The sequence below is a fragment of the Taurulus bubalis genome (assembly GCF_910589615.1).
Source record: "Taurulus bubalis genome assembly, chromosome: 20".
Taxonomy (NCBI): domain Eukaryota; kingdom Metazoa; phylum Chordata; class Actinopteri; order Perciformes; family Cottidae; genus Taurulus; species Taurulus bubalis.
Genome location: NC_136608.1, coordinates 17,855,240 through 17,873,783, shown reverse-complemented (window position 1 = coordinate 17,873,783; position 18,544 = coordinate 17,855,240). Strand labels below are relative to the sequence as shown.

At 45.5% G+C, this 18,544-nt stretch overlaps 1 protein-coding gene across 1 annotated transcript; it reads left to right on the top strand.

Moving 5' to 3' along the window:
- Window positions 1-1,580: 1,580 nt before the first annotated feature.
- Window positions 1,581-18,261, top strand: shank3b (SH3 and multiple ankyrin repeat domains 3b; the record flags this gene model as incomplete). Its single annotated transcript, XM_079236220.1, has 26 exons — window positions 1,581-1,748; window positions 2,002-2,205; window positions 3,541-3,612; window positions 3,758-3,866; window positions 4,722-4,873; window positions 5,721-5,850; window positions 6,288-6,325; window positions 6,449-6,565; window positions 6,722-6,799; window positions 7,041-7,107; window positions 7,238-7,460; window positions 8,134-8,324; window positions 8,621-8,734; window positions 9,158-9,233; window positions 9,701-9,783; window positions 10,132-10,256; window positions 10,330-10,462; window positions 10,765-10,845; window positions 10,988-11,005; window positions 12,978-13,108; window positions 13,508-13,601; window positions 13,839-14,519; window positions 14,641-14,931; window positions 15,624-16,920; window positions 17,028-17,054; window positions 17,673-18,261. The coding sequence occupies 26 exons, from the start codon at window positions 1,581-1,583 to the stop codon at window positions 18,259-18,261; spliced, it is 5,289 nt and encodes a 1,762-aa protein (XP_079092346.1).
- Between the last annotated feature and the right edge of the window lie 283 nt (window positions 18,262-18,544).

Genomic DNA, 18,544 nt, shown 5'->3' with positions numbered 1-18,544 from the left:
TGTGTGTGTGTGTGTGTGTGTGTGTGTGTGTGTGTGTGTGTGTGTGTGTGTGTGTGTGTGTGTGTGTGTGTGTGTGTGTGTGTGCTCAAGGTGAAAGACAATGTGATGTAACATCCTGCAGCCATCATCATTATTACTATTATTATAATTATTATAATTATCATTGCTATTATCATTACTACTATGACGGGCTCTGAACAGGAAGTGACGGCCTCGTCGGAGTATTAACAAACGTGGTTTATGATTTATGATTATTCTGAGCGGCCATCTCTGCTGTTATCATGACACCTCTGAGAGTGTAAAATGTCTGCTTCAGGAGTCTGTGGGAGGCTGTCAGGCTCACAAAGTACCCGCTGGTACTCACATGTAGAGGTACTTATACCTCCAGTACACCTGAGAGGGAACAGTTCTACCCTGAAGTTGGTTCTAAATAATAAAGTAGGAATATAGACGATAATGTGCTCAGAGCAGTTAAAGGTAAACAATAATAATAAAGGGAGAGTTTATGTTCTTTGTTGTTTGATTATCTCTAATATCTATTTCATGTTCATGTGAAAACATCTGGATTTATTCTAGTTTATCACCAACACAGAGCCATGTGCCTGAAGTGAACCTCCCCAGCCTCTCCATAGCTCATATGTCAAAGTGTCCCTGAGCAAGATGGCAAAATGCGGAGAATAGATTTCCCCACTGTGGGACGAATAAGGGATTATTCTAACAATCTGTTACACCTCTAGTCAGTTTTTTTACTACAGTTGATGTCAAATAATCAATATCAGTTCAGTGTACATTATATTTAAAATATTTATACTTGCAGTCAGACATAACTTTAAAATATTTATACTTGCAGTCAGACATAACTTTCTGATGGAAACTGAAGCCGTCATCTACCACCTGACTCCATTCACAAAAACAGTGATTTTAGCTCTCAGAACACAGCTGCCTCTATCTGTTAGTGTGTTTGTGTTCTTGTGTGACTTTGGTGTTTTAAAGTATTCGCTCAGATTCACCAAAGTCACACAAGAACACATAACAGACGGAGGCAGCGGAGGACCTGCAACCCCCAAATCACTGTTTTTCTCAAAGGAGTCTGGTAGCTGAGAACAAGTCGGCTTCAACTCCATGTCCTGACTGCCAGGGATTGGTATGAAGCGCCATTCGTGCAAACTAATGAAGAGAGACGGACGATTCAAATGTCAAGAACAAATCTAAAGGCTCTGAGCCGCGGACGGTTTAGGATTCGATCCAGAGAAACGTGCTCTACTGAGAACATGAAACCCTTTGAAAAGTCTCTTTATTGTGTTGTTAAGCTGGTTAGCGGAACACGCTAACGACTGCAGCTAACGCAAGAGCAGTTTGCTCCTCACCAGCGCTTTTAGCTCGATAGCTCGATGCTAACAAGCAGAGGAGGCTAATTAAAAAAAATGATGGACGCTGGCGGAACAAAATAAAGTCTTTAATTATTATTTGTGTTGCTCTGCTGCAGACTGTAATCCCAGCTGTGTGTGTGTGTGTGTGTGTGTGTGTGTGTGTGTGTGTGTGTGTGTGTGTGTGTGTGTGTGTGTGTGTGTTACAGCCACATGCCTCTGAGTCCGGCTGCTGACACCAAACATGATCGCCCACGGCAACAGGCGGTTACTAACGGCAACCCGACAGGCTCTGCTGTTGCCAGGGACGACGACGCGGATGACACGCCCCCTGGAAACAGTATTGTCGTCCGCATTGGCATCCCAGACCTGCAGCAGACGGTAAAACACACACACACACACATGCATACTTATATATACATATATAGGTTACATATAATGCATATATATATACATATATATGTATATATATGTATATATATGCATATATATATATATATATATATATATATATATATATATATATATACACAGTATCCACCAAATGAATGAATCAGCACGACAAACCTGTGAGTCTGTCTGTCTGTCTGTCTCTTTCTCTGTCCGTCTGTCTCTCTGTCTCTGTCTCTCTCAGAAGTGTTTGCGGTTGGACCCAGAGTTACCAGTTTGGACCAGTAAGCAGAGGGTTCTGGTGACGTTGACTCAGTCTCTGTCGGATGTTTTGAACTATGGTCTCTTCCAGCCGGCGTTCAACGGCCGAGCCGGAAAGTTTCTGGACGAGGAGCGTCTGCTGAATGAGTATCCTCTTCCTCCCATCACACCGATCCCATACCTGGAGGTACGCTTACACCTTTGTTCTTTTGTTTCTTCTTCACTCGAAACACACTGGATCCAACCGGGAACTTTAACAACGCAATCTCTTTACTCTCAGTAATCTCCTGAAACAGCTGTTCAGGAGAGTTCATAGAAGTCAATGCTTCATGTGTTAAAGCTTCATTCTATCTCCTGACCACCAGGGGGCGACTCCTCTGGTTGTATAGAAGTATATGCTTCATGTGTTAAAGCTGCATTCTCTCTCCTGACCACCAGGGGGTGACTCCTCTGGTTGTATAGAAGTATATGCTTCATGTGTTAAAGCTGCATTCTCTCTCCTGACCACCAGGGGGTGACTCCTCTAGTTGTATAGAAGTCTATGCTTCATGTGTTAAAGCTGCATTCTCTCTCCTGACCACCAGGGGGAGACTCCTCTGGTTGTATAGAAGTATATGCTTCATGTGTTAAAGCTGCATTCTCTCTCCTGACCACCAGGGGGTGACTCCTCTGGTTGTATAGAAGTCTATATAAATGACTCTACTTCTCTTGATGTATTCCCTCAGTAAACATTGTAAACATGAGTTTATGTCTCAATCTCTAGTTTCAAGTCTTCTTCAATACAGCATGATGTTCATTTAGTAGATTATGGTCATTTAGAGTCAAACAGACCATAAAGCAGGGGCTGCTTTAGGGCGGGACTACAAGGTGATTGACAGGTCGACACCAGAGACCGTGAGACGTCTGCATAGATCACAATGAGTATCTGAGACAAATGAGAAACACGTCTGATATACTGTACAGTCTCGACGGGCGGTGAGACAATGAAGTTTTTAATAGTCTTTGGACAACAATGGAGCTCTGTGGCTCAGAGGAAGGAGACCTGTCAGACTTTGATACGCACACAATGCTTCTGGTTAGATGCGAACAAAGATATAAACGCAAAACCTATATTTTTGTAACTGAACGTTTTAGACTTTCTCTGCATACAGAAGACGTATTCCTCTCAAACGTTGATCACAAATTTGTTAAAAATGCATGTTAGTGATCATGTTTACCAAAACATTGCACATATATGTACATATATATATATATATATATATATATATATATATATATATATATATATGTATATATATATATATATATATATATATATATATATATATCAAGAGAAGTAGAGTCATTTATATAGACTTCTATACAACCAGAGGAGTCGCCCCCTGGTGGTCACTAGAGAGAGTGCAGCTTTTGACCTGGCCACAATGAAAGTCGACTCTAATCATAATACAAAAACTCTGCTCGTATATTTGTGTAAAAATCTTTTGAGTTTGTACTAAAACTTTCACCTCTTGTGTTACAGTTCCGTTACAAGCGGAGAGTTTACACGCAAAGCTACGTGGACGATAAGCAGCTGGCAAAGCTGCATACCAAGGTACACACACACACACACACACGTATAACATTAGTTTGAATAATCACTTTAAGTGCAGCTATAAACACAAATGTTGCACCGACTTCATTTAGGAGATTTCCTGCTGTCTTTTTTTTTAGATAATAATTGAAATCTTGTTTTTCAGGCAAACCTGAAGCGTTTTATGGAACATGTTCACCAGAAGAATGTGGAGAAGGTTTCCAAATGGTTGGAAAAGGGCCTGGACCCCAACTTCCATGACTCCGACACCGGGGGTGAGTACTTATACACACATAGTACCACTAAACGCTCACAGCTGATTCTCTTCTGTTTCAAGTGATCACACACTGAATGTTCTCGTTTGACGTCTTATCCAGTTATAAATATGTGAAACGTGTTGTTAGCCTAGCTTAGCATGAAGGCAAGAGGACACTGCTAGCATAGCGCCATTGAAAGATAAAAGAAAAACACTTTACAGGAACTTCACAACATCCTGATTTTAATGCTGTATCTTCAAACACACTCGTGGAAATAAACACCTAAATTAAAGTTGGTGTTTTACTGAGCTGTTAGCATCGATGCTACGTCTGTAGTCTGTTGTTACCTTGATTCAGTCATTCAATAAGTATTGTACAGTCGGCAACGCTGAGAGACAAATATTCTTTTGATCGTGTTTGAATTGTGCCATAAATTACACACATTATGTCAATTAAAAAGATGATTCTGCTCGTCAGGAAAGTTGCATTTTGTCGTAAAATTGCTGAAGTGTAAGACTTTGAAAATACATAATTAGAAAGACGACGCACCCAAAAAGTCAACGACGTCTACCTGAAGCTACGATGTGTTTTTTGTACCAGTATGTTCTCACAACAACAATTATTCTTTCTCTTCTAAAAAACACATTGCGTTAGATACCGCTAGAACATAGCTAAGTTAGCTCGCTAACTAGCTAGCCAAGCTAACGGCCACGTTGGTGTTGGTGACGTTTTCATACTGAACGGTTTCACGCAGAACTAAATGTTGCTATGACAAAATGAGACTTTGTTGACGTTGAGAATGATCTTCTAAGTGGAGAAAGCATGGTATTTGTGCATAACGACGGTTTGTTCTGCTGTTTCTTCGTGTCTCAGAGTGTCCTCTGACTCTGGCGGTCCAGCTGGAGGAGAGCGGGGACTTGATCAAAGTCCTCCGCAGTGGAGGAGCCCACCTGGACTTCAGGACCAGAGACGGCATCACCGCTGTGCATCGGGCCGTCCTCTGCAGGAACAGCGCCTCTCTCAGCGTAAGAACAGTCGCTGATGCATTGTGGGAGCTCTTCAGTGTGTTTGTGCCGTTGTTACTGTCGTGGCCCGAAGGCAGAACGTAAGCTGTACGCTACTCAAGTTCTGTACTTTTTTATTTCTTTATTGCATGAGAACATGAAGGAATTTGCTTACAGCATTTTTACATTTACATTTATGTATTTTATATAAATCAATAGTTTTGAATAAATCAATTTAAAGTGAAAATTGTTTAATTGTTTAAAAAAATAATAGTAAAGAATAGAAAATAAAGACAACAAAACAATAAATTGGAAAAAATTATATATATATAGATAGATAGATAGATAGATAGATAGATAGATAGATAAATATATATATATATATATATATATATATATATATATATATAGATAGATAGATAGATAGATAGATAGATAGATAGATAGATAGATAGATAGATAGATAGATAGATATATATATATATATATATATATAGATATAGATATGTAAATACAAATTCATGTTCTTTGGGAAGTGACCATAGTTCCAGCAGGACAAAGTTATTAGCTCGTGCTAGCTTCCAGCTATTAGCTGGCTTCCAGCTCAAAGCTTGTGCTAGCTTCCAGCTATTAGCTCGTGCTGGCTCTACGCTATTAGTGCTAGCTTCCAGCTCTAAGCTTGTGCTAGCTTCCAGCTATTAGCTTGTGCTGGCTCCACGCTATTAGTGCTAGTTTCCAGCTCTAAGCTTGTGCTAGCTTTCAGCTATTAGCTTGTGCTAGCTACCAGCTATTAGAGAACACATGACGCATGTTGACGGTGGGCAACGCTCCAGATTAAAGGAATCTGCCGCCCTGCTCTGGTCCTCAGACTCTTCTGGACCTCGGAGCGTCTCCGGACTACAAGGACAGCCGAGGTCTCACTCCCCTGTATCACTCCGCCATGGTGGGCGGCGCCCCCTACTGCTGCGAGCTGCTGCTGCAGGACCACGCCACCATCGGTACGGTGGCTCACAGGGGTCAAACCCGGCTGTGTGTGCGTGTGTGTGTGTGTGTTGTGTGTTTTTGTGCGCGTGTGTGTGTGCGTGCGTGTGTGTTTGTGTGTGTGTGCGTGCGTGTGCGCGTGTGTGTGCGTGTGTGTGTGTGAGTGTGTGAGTGTGTGTGTGTGTGAGTGTGTGTGTGTGAGAGTGTGTGTGTGTGTGTGTGTGTGTGTGTGTGTGTGTGTGTGTGTGAGTGTGTGTGTGAGTGTGTGTGTGTGTGTGCGAGTGAGTGTGTGCGTGTGTGAGTGTGTGTGTGTGTGTGTGTGTGAGTGTGTGTGTGAGTGTGTGTGTGTGTGTGTGTGCGAGTGTGTGTGTGTGTGTGTGAGTGAGTGTGTGTGAGTGTGTTTGCAGCCCTTTAAAACGTTACTGCTTATTAATTGGATGTATTTTTGGTGCAGGGATGACTGATGAGAACGGCTGGCAGGAAATCCACCAGGTGACACACACACACACACACACACACACACACACACACACACACACACACACACACACACACATCAGTTAAATGACTTAACCTAACAATTATGATCGTGTGTGTGTGTGTGTGTGAGTTCAGGCATGTCGCTATGGTAACGTGCAGCACTTGGAGCACCTGCTGTTCTACGGCGCGGACATGAGTTCCCAGAATGCATCGGGAAACAGCGCACTGCACCTGTGTGCTCTCTACAACCAGGCAAGACGCAACAAACACTCACGTTTTCAACTGTTTACATCATAATAAACAAGTATTTTAATCATAATAAACATGTATTTTCTCCATCGTGTTATTCTCATTCTGTATAACGGTTACTTTAAAAGTTAATGCAAATAATTGCGGCTGGTTTTGCAGGACAGTTGTGCCAGAGTGTTGCTGTTCAGAGGAGCCAATAAGGACATCAAGAACTACAACAACCAGACTGCCTTCCAGGTAAAAGGAAAACTAAACCACCAAAAAACATCTTGCCTGGAGACAGGAAGTCAGACAGGAAGTCAGACAGTTGAAAGACGTAGCTTTGATTTTATAGAATTTATTTCATTCATGTAATAAATATATAATAAAAGCCTGATGTCTGATTCAGTTATGACATGCATGAACTCTCTCTCGCTGTGTGTGTGTGTGTGTGTGTGTGTGTGTGTGTGTGTGTGTGTGTGTGTGTGTGTGTGTGTAGGTGGCAATAATTGCTGGGAACTTTGAGCTTGCAGAAATCATAAAAATCCACAAAAGCTCTGACGTTGGTGAGTTGGCTGAGACACTTTTAAATCATGTGTGAGCGCACACGTTACAGCTGGTGAAATTAACTGTGTGTGTGTGTGTGTGTGTGTGTGTGTGTGTGTGTGTGTGTGTGTGTCTTTATATGTGCCCAAGTAGTTCCCTTCAGAGAAACTCCATCCTACACAAAGCGCCGCAGAGCCATCATGACCAGGTCGCCGGCGGGAAACGGTCTGTCTTCTCCGCGCTCTCTGATTCGCTCAGCCAGCGAAAACGTTCTGGAAAGCCCCGCCTCCTCTCCTGGCCCCTCCCTCCAGAGCCTGGAAACACACCACGACACACACACACACTCACTACGACGACACACACGGCGCCTCAGGTACACAGACACACACACACAGACACACACACACACTTATGCCACGTTTTTGTAGTTTTACAGTGTCAGTGTTGAAGTTGGTAAATGTATGGAGACAAATTCAAGTCAAATGTTTCCCAAAGTAAAATGATTCAAAACAGTAAAAATAAAAAGAGTGAAAGTTGAAAATATAAAATATATTTTATTTCAACACAAAACTTGATTTTTCAAAAAAAAAAAAAATTCAAATGAACAAAACATTTGACCTGGATTTGGTTCCATACTCTGCTGCCTAAAACCTGCACCTGTAACTTGTCTGTCTCTCTCTCTCTCTCTTTCTCTCTCTCTGCTGACCTGTCTGTCTCTCTCTCTCTCTATCTGTCTCTCTCTGACCTGTCTGTCTGACCTTTCTCTCTCTCTCTCTCTCTCTCTCTCTCTTTCTCTCTCTCTCTCTCTCTCTCTCTCTCTCTCTTTCTCTCTCTCTCTCTCTCTCTCTCTCTCGCTCTCTATCTGTCTCTCTCTGACCTGTCTGTCTGACCTGTCTCTCTCTCTCTCTCTCTCTCTCTCTCTCTCCCCTGTCTCTGACCTGTCTCCCTCTCTCTCTCTGACCTGTCTGTCTGACCTGTCTCTCTCTCTCTCTCTCTCTCTCTCTCTCTCTCCCCTGTCTCTGACCTGTCTCCCTCTCTCTCTCTGACCTGTCTGTCTGCAGCCCGGGTGCTGGGGGTCATGGGGAGAGCAGCCCCCCCTCCTCCCCTCCAGCGACCCCCCAGATGAGGAAGAGGAGGCTGTACAGCGCCGTGCCGGGTCGCACCTTCATCGCCACCCGGTCCCACGTGCCGCAGGGCGTCGGAGAGATCCAGCTGCACCGGGGAGAGAGGGTCAAAGGTCAGCCTGCGGCTCGGAGGAGCAGTACTTAGTGTACCCGCAGCAGTAATACTGCAGTAATGTGTGTACCCGCAGCAGTAATACTGCAGTACTTTGTGTGTACCAGCAGTAATACTGCAGTAATGTGTGTACCCGCAGCAGTAATACTGCAGTACTTTGTGTGTACCAGCAGTAATACTGCAGGACTTTGTGTACCCGCAGCAGTAATACTGCAGTACTTTGTGTGTACCAGCAGTAATACTGCAGGACTTTGTGTACCCGCAGCAGTAATACTGCAGTACTTTGTGTCTCTACAGTCCTGTCGATAGGAGAAGGAGGGTTCTGGGAAGGAAGCGTGAAAGGAAGAACCGGATGGTTTCCTGCCGACTGTGTGGAGGAAGTCCAGATGAGACAATATGACCCACGGCTGGGTAAACAACAACAACAACAACAACAACAACTACTATATTTAATGTTATTATTGTAGTTAAGACTGTTTGGAACATTTAACTATGAAACATATGCATATATGAGATGGTGTTTTTTTATACATGTTATACCTCTACTATATACATATATGTATATATATATATACATATATCATATATATATATATATATATATATATATATATATATATATATATATATATATATATATGTATATATATACATATATGTATATATACACACACATATATATACATTAATGTATATGAGATTGTGTTTTTACACCTGTTATACCTCTAATATATATATATATATATATATATGTATATATATATATATATATATATATATATATATATATATATCTAGTACAGTATGTACTTTATGATCTTCGTGGTGTTTCAGAGACCAGGGAGGATCGCACTAAGAGGCTGTTCAGACATTATACCGTCGGTTCCTATGACAACTACACCTCCTACAGGTAAGTCACCTGCACTGCTCTCCTGCTCATTTATTGGCTGAAATACAAACTTATTTGTATAAAGTCATATAAAAGGCAGTCCAGATATCGGTGGAGAACGCTGCTCTAAATGTCATAACTAGTAAGTTAGTTAAATAATGTTTTGTTGATATTGATTAAAATATGATTTTAGGAAAGCTTGTGTGTGTACACAGAATGAATAGGAACTATAATGTTTAATCAACTGTATGGTCATGTATGTAAAGATTTGAACATGTTTCTGAAGAGATTAAGATAAGATTACAGTTACGTACTTAATTGATATGTTAAACTAGGAATAATAATATAATGGTAATAATGATTATAATACATTTTAATCATCGAGCATTTTCACAACATACAGTACACATAAAGAAGCTTCCAAAGCAAAGAAAACATTATACAACCTTTAAACTAGCAAACCCTGAGTGTTGTGTTCTTTCCTCCAGTGACTATGTGATCGAGGAGAAGACGGCCGTGCTGCAGAAGAGGGAGAGCGAGGGTTTTGGCTTCGTCCTGCGAGGAGCTAAAGGTAGAAAGAAAGGATAATAGAAGAGCTAAAAGTATAATAGTATAGTCAGGAGAGAGAATGCAGCTTTAACACATGAAGCATAGACTTCTATACAACCAGAGGAGTCGCCCCCTGATGGTCAGGAGAGAGAATGCAGCTTTAACACATGAAGCATAGACTTCACTCCGTCGTAAACCTCAATGTCTTCAGATATTTTAAACATCCATCCCTAAGTGTTGATTTCCTCCATTGAAACCCACACAGTGCTGACATCACCTGTGTAGGTGGACCTCAGGTGAGAACAAGTTGCTGAAAGTCAAGTCGTTGTATAAAAACATATCGTCTTTTTTTTCCCGCCTCCTTTTCAAGCCGAGACCCCCATCGAGGAGTTCGCCCCCACCCCGGCGTTCCCCGCCCTGCAGTACCTGGAGTCGGTGGACCAGGGGGGCGTGGCCTGGAGGGCGGGGCTTCGGACCGGAGACTTCCTCATAGAGGTACGCGAGCGTCCTCTAACGCGTGGCATCCAGCACCAGAGCTCTGAGACTCACCTGTCTGTGTGTCGTCCAGGTGAACGGCGCCGACGTGGTGAAGGTGGGTCACCGGCAGGTCGTCTCTCTGATCCGACAGGGCGGGAGTCGCCTGCTGATGAAGGTCGTGTCCGTTTCCAGGAAGTCTGAAACCAACCTGGTCCGGAAGAAAGGTGCTTTACTCATTTAAATGGAATTAACTCAGCTGTTTCTGTATGTGATTCTTGTATCGTTTCGTTTATTTGGTTGTATGGATGCTGTCACTCATCTAGTTTTACATTTAGAGATGTGGTTTCATGTGTGATTTGAACAGTGGTTTTCTGGGTGAAAGACTTGTGTTTATTTGTCCTTCTTTTCCTTCTTGTCACCTGACTACTTGCTCTCAGCTTCTAATATAATTTTCATATGAAGTGAAATAACTTTACATGTATTTGGCAATACCAGGCTGAACTTGTGATTGGTTCATGTCTTGTAGCTCCGCCCCCTCCGAAACGAGCGCCCAGCACGTCGTTGACGCTCCGATCCAAGTCAATGACCGCTGACCTGGAGGACATAGGTAACACACACACATACACTCTAACATACTAACACACACACACACACACACACACACACACACACACACACACTAACATACTAACACACACACACACACAGTGCAGAGTGAAGTGTGTTCTTGACCTTTGTTCTGTCTGCAGCCAGGAGGAGGCGCTTCGGTGAGTCACATGGGTCTGTTGACGTCGTTTTGTGGCTTTTAGTTGTTTGTTTGTGACGTAAAGCTGCCGTGATGATGTCATGTTGGATTGATGATGTCATGTTGGTCTGATGATGTCATGTTGGCTTGATGATGTCATGTTGGTCTGATGATGTCATCTTGGATTGATGATGTCATGTTGTGTCATGTGACGAGTCAGTCGCACCGTAGCTAACACATGTCCTCACCAGTGGTGGAGGAAGTATTTAGATCCTGGAGAGAAGTAATCGTACTAATACCACACTGTAGAGATACTCTATTTCAAGTAAAAGTACTAATACCACACTGTAGAGATACTCTATTTCAAGTAAAAGTACTAATACCACACTGTAGAGATACTCTATTTCAAGTAAAAGTACTAATACCACACTGTAGAGATACTCTATTTCAAGTAAAAGTACTAATACCACACTGTAAAGATACTCTATTTCAAGTACAAGTACTAATACCACACTGTAAACATACTATGCTCCAGTCAAAGTACTAATACCACACTTTAGTACTTTTTTTGCCTATTTATTTGCCATCTGCTATTTTAATGGACGTCAATATTTCTTAAATCCCGCCTCCGGCCCCGGTGACTTACGCGGTGATGTCATGATGTCATGATGTCATGTTGTCGTGATGTCATGATGTCATGATGTCATGATGTCATGTTGTCGTGATGTCATGTTGTCTTGATGTCATGATGTCATGTTGTCGTGATGTCATGATGTCATGTTGTCGTGATGTCATGTTGTCTTGATGTCATGATGTCATGTTGTCGTGATGTCATGTTGTCTTGATGTCATGATGTCATGTTGTCGTGATGTCATGATGTCATGTTGTCGTGATGTCATGTTGTCTTGATGTCGTGATGTCATGTTGTCTTGATGTCATGATGTCATGTTGTCGTGATGTCATGATGTCATGATGTCATGTTGTTGTGATGTCATGATGTCATGTTGTCTTGATGTCATGATGTCATGTTGTCGTGATGTCATGATGCCATGTTGTCGTGATGTCATGTTGTCATGATGTCATGATTTCATGTTGTCTTGATGTCATGATGTCATGTTGTCGTGATGTCATTTTGTCTTGATGTCATGATGTCATGTTGTCGTGATGTCATGATGTCATGTTGTCGTGATGTCATGATGTCATGTTGTCGTGATGTCGTGATGTCATGTTGTCGTGATGTCATGATGTCATGTTGTCGTGATGTCATGATGTCATGTTGTCGTGATGTCATGATGTCATGATGTCATTTTGTCTTGATGTCATGATGTCATGTTGTCGTGATGTCATGATGTCATGTTGTCGTGATGTCATGATGTCATGTTGTCGTGATGTCATGTTGTCTTGATGTCATGATGTCATGATGTCATGATGTCATGTTGTCGTGATGTCATGATGTCATGTTGTCATGTTGTCGTGATGTCATGATGTCATGTTGTCGTGATGTCATGATGTCATGTTGTCATGATGTCATGTTGTCGTGATGTCATGATGTCATGTTGTCATGTTGTCGTGATGTCATGTTGTCATGTTGTCGTGATGTCATGATGTCGTGTTGTCGTGATGTCATGATGTCATGATGTCATGTTGTCGTGATGTCATGATGTCATGTTGTCGTGATGTCATGATGTCATGTTGTCATGATGTCATGATGTCATGTTGTCGTGATGTCATGATGTCATGATGTCATTTTGTCTTGATGTCATGATGTCATGTTGTCGTGATGTCATGATGTCATGTTGTCGTGATGTCATGATGTCATGATGTCATGTTGTTGTGATTTCATGTTGTCTTGATGTCATGATGTCATGTTGTCGTGATGTCATGATGTCATGTTGTCGTGATGTCATGTTGTCTTGATGTCATGATGTCATGACAAGATGACATCATGACATCATGACTTGTTTGTTTGTTTTCATCACGTCTCGTCGCTGCAGACAAACTGGATGAGATGCTGGCCGGAGGTCAACAGGAAGTCGTTCTCAGGGCGCGGCCGTCAGACGACTTCAGGGCGGCGACGGTGAAACAAAGGCCGACGAGCCGCCGCATCACACAGGCTGAGATCAACGTGAGTCTACGGGAAATCTCCTGCTCCTGAAACACGGGGAAATGATCTGGCTGATTAATTAGATGCCGAATAAGCGACATCATGATGCCGAGAAGACGAGCAACTTTTAAAACGGTTGTTTTCTGAATGGAGTTTGGAATCAATCAAATAATGGCATTTTTTTCAATTTATTTTTTATTTAAAAAATATATTTATTTATTTGATTTATTTATTTAGGCCTCTTAGTATGAAATAAAGAAGATGATAATTCTTTGGTTGAACTACTCACAGCCGGTTGCTTCGTCTAAGCACAAACGTTCACACATGAATGGAGACGATTTGTCTTTTCGTTACAAACCTTTTAGATAAGCATTGAAGAAATAAAAATATAAAATGTTTTTCTGTGTTTTGCGCCTGCAGTCGTTGTTTGAGCGCCAGGGTCTCGTTCCTCCCTCCGCTCCAGAGAAAAGTACCATGGCTTTACCTCGAGGAATGTCCAGAACCAAGAGCTTTGGTGAGACACACACACACGCACACACACACACACACACACACACACACACACACACACACATACACACATACACACCCACACAGCACATATGTTATTATAAGTACTGATATCACAGTGTAAAAATACAAGTTAAATTCTTGCATTCAAAAATATACTTTGCTATATTTTTTATTTGTTGGCACCCTTGTTTTATTTATTTATTTGTATTTATTTATTATTTGTGTTTTTTTATTACAGGCACGCCGGATGACGACAGGATCTCGGCGCTAATCAATGAAAGTCGGTTTCCACGGAGCTCCTCACTGACGGACAGCTTCATCCCCCCGCCCCCTCAGATGGCTCCGCCTCCTCCTCCCTCCGCCTCCTCCTCCACCTCCTCGCTCTTCCTCCTGGACTCCGGCCCGCCTCCCTCCTTCCTGCCCCCTTCTCCCCCGGCCCGAGGGGAGGGGCTTACCCGCTCCAGCTTCAAGCCGGGGGCGGAGCCTAGGCTCCAGGAGCTCACCGATTCGCCGACGAGGAGCCAAGCCCACGCCGAGCGGCAGAGAAAGGCGAGGTCGATGATCATCCTGCAGGACACGCCGCCGCAGCTGCAGCCCGACGCGCACGGCGCTGCCACGCACGTCGCTGCCACGCACGTCGCTGCCACGCACGTCGCGGCCACGCACACGCTGCACACCGCCACGCACACCGCCACGCACACCGCCACGCACACTGCCACGCACACGCTGCACAGCGCCACGCACACCTCCACGCTGTCTCTCCACAGCCCCAGCCCCACCCTCGGCCACTCGCCGCTGTCGCGCCGCCGGGGACGCCCAATAGAAAACCCGTACGCTAACGTGGGACATCAGGCTCCGCCCTCCAAGCCCCAGAGGAGAAAGTCGCCATTGTTAAAACAACTTCCTGTCGAGGAGCAGGGTCAGGATTTGTATTTGTGTCTAAAACAGTTAGAGCAGAATTATATACTTATTAGATTCCACTTGATTCTGATTGAGACTCCTACCAGTCTGACTTCTTCTTGTTTTTCTTCTCTTTCCAGGACTTGGAACGAAAGAGCTGGATTTGTTGAAAGTAGACGGCGGACCCAGCAGCCCCAGTCGGGCGGAGCTTTACCAGCAGCAGGTTCTTTCCGAGCGCGCTCGCGTTCAGGGTCGCAGGTCGTCTCTCTTCCTGTCCGTGGAGGGAGCCGGGTCGGAAAACCAGGTGCTGCCCCTCCTGACCCTGAGCCACTCGATGGACGACCTTGGCGAGCTTCCGCCACCAGCTCCGGTCCTGTCGCCTTCTCCGACGCCTCACACCTTCCTCCACCCGCTGACGGGGAAGCCTCTAGGTCAGTCTGTTGCTAAAGGGTCTGGATTCATTCTGTGATGTCACAATAATCAAGTGGGCTGGGTGATAATTACATTTGATCATTTATAATCTTTCAATTGAATCCTATTGTATAAGAAGCTTGATTTTCATAAGAGAATGCAGAAGATTTTGGCCATATCATCCAGCCCTAGCGTGTAAGACACAGCCTCAAGATACTATGTAAAGTAGGAAGGGACCTTGGACAGAGCCTGAGGTATTCCACAAAATAGAATGGGATCTAGGATAGAGCCTTGAGGTACTCCATGAAATAATAGAGGACCTAAGATAGAGCCTTGAGATACTCCAATAAAAGGGAACCTAGGACAGAGTCCGGAGGCACTCCAGGAAGTAGAAGTGGATCTAGCACAGAGCATTGAGGTTTTTGAAAAATAGAAGGGGATCTAGGAGAGAGCCTTGAGGTACTCCATAAAATAGTGGAATACTTAGGTTGGAGTCTTTAGGTACTCCACTATATAGAAGGGGACCAAGGACAGACTCTTGAGGCATTCCTCAAAATATAATGGAGTCTAGTTCAGAGTCTTGAGTTACTGCACAACATAGAGCAGGACCTGGGAAAGGGCTTTGACTATGTGAAACAGTAAACTGTTTGTTGGAGAGGTGTCCAAATCTGAACTAAAACTTCCCACCGATAATTCTTTCTTTTTCCCTCAGACCCCTCATCTCCACTCGCCCTGGCACTTGCTGCACGCGAACGAGCGCTCACTGCCCGCACGCCGAGCCCAGAGCCCAGACTGAAACACATATCTGCCTCCACGACACCCATACCGACCCCGGCTGCCAGCCCCGAGGGCAGACACAAGCGGACCCCTATCACCACACCACAGAGTAGCCCCGAGCCGCGGTCCAAACGCACCACCCCTCAGACGAGTCCCGAGCAACGAACCAAGCGCACCACTCCCCAGACCAGTCCTGAGCTGAGGCATAAACGCATAACCCCACCCTTGTTCCCTGATGGACAGGTGGAGCGTCCAGAAACAGAGGGAGGAGTGACATCACCTGCCGGTCCCTCCCCTGAGCGCTGGAGACCCACCCCCTTGCCATCGCTGGCCAATGAGAGTCACTCTGCTCTGATTGACAGGCGCAGGAGCCTCACAGTTGGCAGCTCGGAGGAGGAGGGCGGGGCTTACACAGTAACACTCCCACCAGCGTTGTTGTCGTCTAGTGATGAGGAAACTAGGGAGGAGCTTCGCAGAATTGGCCTTGTAACTCCCCCCGCTGCCTTCGCCAGTCCTCCCGCTCTTCCTCCCCCATCCTCCCTCACCCTGTTGCCACGGCGAGGTGGGGAGGGAGGTGGAGGTGAGACTGGTCCTGAGTCCGTGGGTGGACGAGGAGATGAGGAGGAAGGAGGTGACGAACGACTCCATGACAGCTCCTCCCCGAGCTCACTCCCTCCCTCCATTACCTTGGCCTCCCCTCCTGGTCCTTCCTCCCCCTGCTCCCCTCCGGCTACTCACCCTTCCCCCTCCTCCCCTTCCACCTCACCGTCTGGTTTCAAGCCTCGCCTTCGCTCACCTATCGGTCGAGGCCGCTCTGCACTCCGGGACCCGCTGCTGAAGCAGTCGTCCGACAGCGAACTCCTCCCATCCTCCGCGTCCTACTCCTCCCCTTCCTCCCCACTCTGTTCCTCCCCCACCGGCGGCGGTGGACGGCAGCCACGCTATCTGTTCCAGAGGAGGTCGAAGTTGTGGGGGGGCGGGGACGACCGCGACGAGCGGCGGGGTTTCAGCCCAGATGAAGGGGGGCGTCAAGTAGCACTGGGAGGTCAAGGGTCGGTTTCAGTCGTGGATCTCAGCAGCCGGTCAGCATCGGCACTGGAGCTGAGCGGCCGGGCCGGGTCTGGACTCGATCTGGTTAATCGGCTACAGCTGCTAAACAAAGACAGTCACTCTCTTGGGGAGGAACCGAGTCCTCTCGATCCGGGCCGGAGGTCACCAGTAGGAGGTGCCAGGTACTACGAACGTTTTTTTACTGTAAATCCTGCAGTACAACTGATCTGAGTGCTGCCGTCTGTGTGTGCGGATGTTGTAACAGAATCTGTTGTTTGTGTTGTTCCAGATGTGTGGACAGTGAAGACAGTAAATCGTAGGTTTTTATCTCTGGTAAACATTTCTCGTTATCGTTACGGGATGATTTTAATTTGCTAACCGCGAACTAACAAGCGCCTTCGCAGATGGCTAACTACTAAATGTCTGAAGTTACTGTCCCATCTGTCTTTTGAATAAAAGCTTGGCCCTTTGCTTAACACCTATCATATCTGTCCGATTATAGCTTAGCAACCGCAACCAGGCCTGGCGAGCTTGTCTCAATGTGTGATATGCATCGGGCATCAGAGCGTCCAAAACCAAAAACACAAGAGCAATAACACAAGATATATATGTCACCTGTTTAACTGCTCTAATGTAAACTGCAAACATTAACATCTCCGACTAACTAGCATACATCTACAGCAGCACCTTATCGTTACTTCTAAGGCCAAGAGTTAGCGTATCGCTAGCTCGCACAAATCATGCTTTGTTGCTTCTCCTGGTGTTCGATAGCGAGCGAAGTATCCAAACAGTGTTACGTGAGCTTTGTTAACTTTTATTTCCTGGTGGTGATAATTACCTTTTGCTCAGATCGCATTAGCTTTAGGCCTTAGAGCTATCAGCTGATAGCTGGCTAGCGATACCAGTGTCATTTATACTGTGTAATGTGTTGCAGGTTGTTCTCCAGTCTCGGTGAACTCCACACCATCTCCCAGCGAGGATACGGTGCCAGCTACACTGTCCGACCAGGGAGCCGCTACCCGGTAGCCCGTCGGAGCCCCTCCCCCTCCCCGTCCGATAGGTCAATAGGCCACGCCTCCTCCACCGCCCCCTGCACTGAGAGGCCAGACCTGAGCTCGGGACGCGGTCTCACCATCCTGAAGTCGTCCAGCCTCAGCCTCCCCTCGGAACCCAAGGAGGTTCGGTTCGTGATGCGCAGCGCCAGCGCACGGACCCGGTCCCGCTCGCCCTCCCCCTCACCGCACGCCTCTCCCTGCCCCTCCCCCGTCCTCAGCGGGCCCCTACTGGCCCTTCGGCCGTGGAGGCAGCGGCCCCTCAACCTGTGGAACAAATACGACGTGGGCGACTGGCTGGAGAGCGTGGGCCTGGCCGAGCACCGCCAGCGCTTCCAGGAGCACGAGATCGAAGGCTCCCATCTCCCGGCTCTCACCAAGGAGGACTACGTGGAGCTGGGCGTCACCAGACTGGGACACCGGATCAACATCGAGAGGGCGCTCAGACAGCTGCTGGATGGTTCCACTTGACCCCTCGCCTCTGACCACAAACCTCTAGACATCCTGAACTGTAACCTCATAACCCCTGACCTCTGGTCAGACACTAGGCCATCTCTTTGACTAGAATATCTTAGCAGTGACTGAATCTTTAGACCTTTTTACCAACGTGGAGCTCAGCTCTCTGAGTTCTCTTGCTGACATTTTGGCTCATCGGCTCTTTGATCAACCCAAACGGACTGGTAGCACCACTGTCTGTCCAGGAAAAAAGCTTTCGTGTTATTTTACATCTCCAAGGTTTAGTTTTACCTTGGAT